General features: G+C 40.9%; 1 protein-coding gene across 1 annotated transcript; it reads right to left on the bottom strand.

The window, feature by feature from the left end:
- Positions 1 to 248: 248 nt before the first annotated feature.
- Positions 249 to 5,891, bottom strand: LOC122821929 (all-trans-retinol 13,14-reductase-like). Its single transcript, XM_044100251.1, has 10 exons — positions 5,688 to 5,891; positions 4,535 to 4,717; positions 4,156 to 4,294; positions 3,818 to 3,920; positions 2,682 to 2,877; positions 2,401 to 2,598; positions 1,744 to 1,863; positions 1,450 to 1,588; positions 598 to 707; positions 249 to 454 (listed from the first exon to the last, which is right to left on the bottom strand). Exons 1-10 carry the CDS (start codon positions 5,845 to 5,847, stop codon positions 249 to 251), a joined length of 1,554 nt encoding a protein of 517 aa, XP_043956186.1. The 5' UTR covers positions 5,848 to 5,891.
- Positions 5,892 to 6,762: the final 871 nt, after the last annotated feature.

Below are 6,762 nucleotides of genomic sequence, written 5' to 3'. Positions count from 1 at the left end.
GTTGACTAAGGCAAATAAATTTTTTCATGGACTCTCTGTTGGGTTTGTAGTTTGATTTGCTTGGTTGTTGTGAGACTTACCTGACATGTATTTATTTACAAAACTGGCATTTCACCACTTCATAATCTGTTAAATAATAATTGATTACTATCAGCCTGTTCAGGGGCTGCAGGTGGAAATTAGCGTTCTTTTTTAATCACAGTTAGCAGAAGAATTACCTCAAATCATTTTTGTCTCTTTTCTTACTGTTAAAGGGCAGATTTATGCAGAATCCAACAATGACTCACTTTATCTCGAAGTTGAGGGAAGATGGTAAGAGCCCATTCCAGCAACTCTTGAGCCATGCTGTTTTTCAGGTCCAGATATTCTGGACCCCTCTTGCCAACTTTGGTCTCCTTCCAATCCTCAAACCACTCATAGCGGGCCATGGTGAGTAATGTCATACAGGACTTACCTGTACAAACACAGGAGAATACAGAAGAGCAACACGTGGAAAAGGAGGTTGGTGAAATTTGTGGGTCAGATCAAGCAAAAACAGCGCAATGAAAGACGTCTCATTCAGGAATTCACAGCAGTCCTGGGGGTTGAATGTGTTACCTGGGTGTCTGATGGCGGCTGTTGGATCTTTAGCTGATGGGAAGGTGATGAACATCATGGGTATGTTTCCTACCACCTGCTCTCTGTTCAGAGAAGAGTACGCCTCCATACTGCAGCCGCGGCAACATGCCCCCAAACACAAAGACATGAGCAATAAATTATTGTTATACTTCTTTCTTTAAATGTTTATACCCCTTAAACCTTTCCCAATTTTTTCACTTCACACTCATAAAACTTCAGATTTTACTAAGATTTTGTAAGACAGACAAACATGAACAGTGCAGAACTATGAAGTGAAAGGAAAATGATACATGGTTTTCAAAGGTTTTTGTGGAAATAAAATCCAAACTGAGTCAAGACTTTGTAGAGCTGTTCTTCATGTTGTTTACAGCTGAGTCTTCGCTTTATGACTGCAGGTTGAGAGACAAAATATTGCTCATTCTTCTTTCCTAGGCAGCTCCAATTCAATCAGACTGTATCTAGAGTGTTTGTTGCCATCAGTTTTTAAATCTTGCGTCAGATTTGGAGTTGGATTTAGGTCTGGACTTTGACTAGGCCATTCCAACACATAATACTTTGAGCTCTGGCTCAATGTGCACAATGTTTCAGGATTGTCCTTATTTTTCTCCTTCAGTCTTCCCATCAACTCTGACCAGATTCCTGCCCCTGCTGGAGAAAAGCATGATGCTGCCAGAGCCGTTTCCTTCTGAGTTCAGGATGATGTTCGATGCCACTTTTACTCCAAACATAACGTGTTGTATGTAGATGAGGAAGCAAAGCTTTTTCTTAAACTGATTAAACCAATGCACAGTGTTCAGTCAGAAAGAATAAAACATGCAGGAGCAAACATACAGTGAGTCCAAGTCGTTGCCTTTATACATCCAGAAGTTCTTAGAAACAATGTTCAGATCTTCCTTGGTTCCATCCAGACCAACAAAGACCAAGAAGGAACCCATACCATGACGAAGCATGCCGAGCAGTGACTGGATTTCTACACAGACACACACACACACCCACACCCACACGCACACACACGCACACACACACACGCCCGCACACGCACACAATACCAACAAAGACAGGAGACACCAAATGAAGAAAATAATATCAGAAACATGTACAGTTAACTGAGTGGAAACATTTTACCTGGTTTTTCCTGAATATGCTGAGGTAGAAATTTCTGGAAGGTGTTGAAGATTCCAGCGTCAGAAATGACAACAGGGGCGAGGACCTCAATCTCTTGTTGTCCTTTGAGAACCGTCACACCTTGAAAACATGCTAAATACTTTATGGTGGTATTTTAGAGCAAATGTGCAATGTGGCTCACCTAGAACATGTTACAAACAAGGAAAGATAGCCAAATCAAGCAGCTGATAACACTACGTTTGAGTGGTTTTTGTTTGCTTTCATATGTTGAAGGAAAGATTGGGTCCAAAATAAACACAAGAAGCCATTAAACAATCATTCAGGCATTCACTCTTCTACCTTGTTGATTTCTTTGGGCAGCAGTTGTTTGCACTGTGGCCATGTTAAATTTGGTTAGGTCAGGGTGGTACCTTATTGATACAGAGGAAATTATGAGGTAGCCTGTTGCTCCCTAATTCCTACCAAAAAATAAAAATAAACCTCAGAAATCTTGAGATTAAGCCCAGAAATTTTCGAGTTAAAAATGTACATTTCTAATGCATTTTCTGCCTAAACAAGCCGAGTCTCTAACATTTTGCTTTAACTTGTATGTAGATGACATTGAAGTGTTATTCTTAAAGTTTACCAAAACTTGACCAAAGGTCTTCCTCTGCTCACCACAGGCCTTCCCCTGACTGTTGATGAGGATGCGTTGAACAGGCGCCCTGACCAACACTTCACCGCCTGCCTGCTGAATGACTGGAACGATGTGAAAGGCAATTTCACCGGCCCCCCCGTACGGGTAGTACGCTCCACGTTTGTAGTGGTGGAGAAGAAGCGCATTGATTAGGAAGCTGGACTCTTTAGGAGGGACACCTACAGGCGACAGGACACAAGACCCGTGAACAATGTGTGCAGCTCACAGCTGATGAGCTGAGAGGTCTGGAAGTGATGAGCACCGTAGAAAAAGTAGGCAGAGAGCGCCTGCAGGTCCTTGTTCTGAGTGAGTCGGGACATCATCTCTGAATGGCTGGTTGTTGCTAGGCGAAACACAGGAGATACTCTATTCAACAGTCCAGTCCAAATCAGAAGGTTTACCACCAGGTAGGGCAGGATCTTCAAAATGGCAATCAGTGGAGTTCTCCGAGAGGCGTACTGCAGAAGGACAGAGTCCAGATTATTTCTCACACATGCTATCCTGTCAAACAGCTGTTCATTCAGAGATGAAGCTGAACTAATTTTTATGGAGCTGCTTTTAGGAAGTCAGCTAGTGCGACCACCACCTCCACAGCTCTCAGTATAAACACTGCTGTAGAAGAGCAGCAAGCGTAGCAGAGGGAATCAGCATGATATAAACCGCTATTAGATGTTTCTTATTTGGGCATGTAGCAACACAAATCACACAGGTGAGTCTACTGAGAGGTGGAGACCAAATGCCTGGACCGAGTGTCCACTGATTAAAAGTTCATTAATGCAGCGGAAACCAGAAGTTTACATACAACTTTTCTCTCACCGTCTGCAGGCAAATCAGAGCAAACTTTTCTTCTCTTAAATGAGTTATATTTCCTAAAATATTTCTAATTAATAAATGCAACAATTATGAGAGAAAGAACATGTCAGAGATTTGTTTCTTTATTTATCTCCTTCAAAATCAGTTCATACTGAATAATTAATTTCTAACAATGAGGAAAAGCCTGGATGATGATGTCACAGCGTTGGTTACTTCTTGTAGGTTAACTGACACATTTGAGTCAGTTAGAGACTCACCTGTGGATGTATTTTAAAGTCACACCTGGAACCCTCTGCTGGACATGTTTTTGGTCCAAAATGTAAAAAGCCAGATTGCAGTCTGCAAATGTTTACAGGGTAAAAACCTTCCTGTCTGGAGACATGTCCTCTGGTCCAATGGGACTAAAGTATCCACCATAGGTTACTTTATATAGTGGTGGCCATTATGACCATTGTTACATATGGAGGGAAAAGAGGGATTCTTATATGCCTGTGTCCTGCTTTTACTTTGTCCACTTGCAGCACTTCATAACTAACCCTCATGTCCGGTTCATTATGGATATCACACACAAACATGCACACACACCTTCATCAGTTTCATAAACTCATCAATAGCTTCCTCTTCTTCTGGAAACTGCTTCTTCAAGGAATCTGCCATCTCAGTTTTCCCTGCGTGAATATGATACTCCCTGAAGGAAGACAGGATGGTCAGGTTTAGTTCTGATGGTGGGACAGCTTCTTGGCTGGAATTACAACATGTGACGAAACTATTGCTGGAATGAAACATGCAGAATTATTCAGTAATGGCCTGCAAACGGTTTCAAAGAGTGTGGACCCTTCATAAAGATGACCTTTTTTTCTATATTAAGAAAAGTGGATATAACTTATAGGACAAAATATCACGTTGATGATGACTTGGATTACCTGCAATGGCCGGGCGGTCCAAGAAGCACAGTGTCATAATGTTGTTCCAGTTTGACAAACTGCAGCTGTCCCTCAGTGATCTGATCCAGAGCGACCCTCAGCAGGCTGTTCTCATGAAGTTGGCCCAGATAATGGATCCCTGATGGAAGCAGGTATTTTTAACCTTTTAAACAGATCATTTATAAATATTTTTAAACTGATATTTTTCAGGTATGTTTGTGTATGTGTATGTATTTTAGCTATAAAACCATGCTTACTATAAATCAATGATTTGATCTCTTTGTGATAAAGACAAAGAACATCTGAATCATTCTGATATTTCAACCTTTGTAGTACAGGAAGGTTTTTTTTGCCGGCGTGTTTTGCTGAGGAAACCTACCCACATCAAACTCAAAGCCCTTGTTTTGGAAGGTGTGTGTGCAGCCCCCAGCAAGGTCATGCTGCTCCAGGACTACAACTTTCTTCCCAGCTTTGGATAAAATCGCTGCGGCTGCCAAGCCTCCAATGCCGCTGCCAATCACCACCGCATCCAGAGCCGGTGGAACCCGGTCGGCACGGAACCCTGAGGGAAATGCATCATCATGTCAGGCTGAGAGCATGATGCTGCGGTCCATTTGTAGTCAGAACTGGGAAAGTTTGAGTTCCGAGTCAAAAAGCTGAACAGGAATCTTCCTTTGAAGTTGGACTTCCCACTTGGAAAGTGAAAGAATTTATTGTTATTTTGGGTGTGATGTCAATCCCATCTCTGGAATGAAGCCATTTAACATGCTTCATTCCAATTAATTTAACATGCTGCTTGCCTGTTAAATTAATGATGGCCTTCACAAAAACTTCACCTCCAACTGCTAACCCTCAGCTGCCTTAGTGTGACGCTCAGGAGGAGCGCAGAAAATGAAGAGAGATCGTCCCGTCACATCATAAAATTGGAATCAGCATTTTGCGTAATATAAATTTTTATATTTCTGTTTCTGTTTGTTACTTGAACGAACAAACAGAAAAGCCGCTTGATAAAAAGAGATGTAAAAGTTAAACAACTTTCTTAAATAAATAATGCAGCCTGCGCTTTCCTGGGACACAGAGGCTGCTTCTAGAAATTTTCAAGAACTTGACAAGAAAATTTAAGAAGGACTTTTCGAAATCCTCTTGAAACTTATTATGTATCTTTATCATGTTTTTTTTTTTTTTTTAGAAAATATCTGGTAAATTCTAAAGGAGTAAGTTGGGGAATGTACAGGATGGATTAGGCTGCACCAGATGTTTTTATGATGTAAAGCTCTATGAACTGCCTTGTTTCTGAAAGGTGCTATATAACTGAACTTGATTGACTGATACCAGTCATTATAGATAAACACTCTCATGTCACTAGCTACCTGCAGAGATATATAAAAATGACTGTCAATTCTTTCCCAAAATGTATCACTGTACCAGCTACTGTAATACAACTTGTCAAAAAAAAGTAATAAAATAAGAGCAACTTACAGTCATTGCTTCATTTCTGCCTTGTCTTTGCATACATTTCCTTTTTCTCTTACCTTTCTTCAGTCTGGCATCCCTCTCCTTGCTGTTGATGACCAGGGGTCCTGGTGATCTCAGACACTTCTCACTGAACACTTTATAGCGCGTCCCAGTGATAAAGAACAAGATGAGTGCCACCAACAGACAACTCAGGACGGCAAACACCCACAACCACATGGCAGAGGACAACCTTACACAACGCAACAAAGATCAGAAGAAGGAATGCAGAGGAGATGAGACAAAGGTCAAAGCACAAAGTGCAGAGGAGGGAGGAGAATCTGAGAGTTGGGTAAGAGGGAGAGCAGAACTGCCCCGAAGGCGAAAAACTGCCAGAAGTCTCAGTTTGGAAGTAGTGGAAGGAAGAAGATTAATGGTTATTCACATCAAGAAGTCAGTAAAATGTGGTAAAACATGTGATAATCAGGACTTTAAGAATGGCAGAGAAGATTCTTTACGGCAAGACATGAGACCAGCAGGAAAGAGAGAGCAGCTTGTTCATCAGACCTTCAGTGTGGAGACGTCACAAAAACCCCCACATGAACCGCCCTTCATTACTGAACCGCCTAGAGATGAAGGTTAGTGTTCTTCCTTCCACAAATAGTCTGTGAAGCCCACTCTTCCATTGTTCTTTGATAAAATACATCACAAATCACAGTATGTTATCTTATCTTATTGGCTTTTTAAAAAAGACTGCAGTCATTGGGCCAAAACCGAGGTAGCCAGAGGAAATACATGAGGAGATGATGCAAACCCACAGAAACGGATTGAGTCCAGGACATTTTACTCTCCCTCTGAATGCTGATAAAACTGTTCCATCAAAATATCAAGTATACATATAAAAGTTCTGCATGATTTCCAGATTTAGGTTTCTCAGTAGCATGTTGTAAGATGAAAGAAAATCACACATTTAAATCAAACCAATAATTTATTCTGAAAAGATCAAAGCATACTTAATGGATAGTTCATATTGTTACATAAACGAAAAAATAAATCAGGCTTAATCCAGTATTCCACTTACAGTAAGACAACATATGTTTTTCAGTCATCATACTTGTAACAGCTTGTAGTTTTTGAACTATACAAAGTTCTAAA

The sequence above is a fragment of the Gambusia affinis genome, linkage group LG19, assembly GCF_019740435.1.
Source record: "Gambusia affinis linkage group LG19, SWU_Gaff_1.0, whole genome shotgun sequence".
Classification (NCBI taxonomy): Eukaryota; Metazoa; Chordata; class Actinopteri; order Cyprinodontiformes; family Poeciliidae; genus Gambusia; species Gambusia affinis.
The sequence above is the reverse complement of the archived record's forward strand: the minus strand, read 5'-3'. Positions and strand labels throughout refer to the sequence as shown.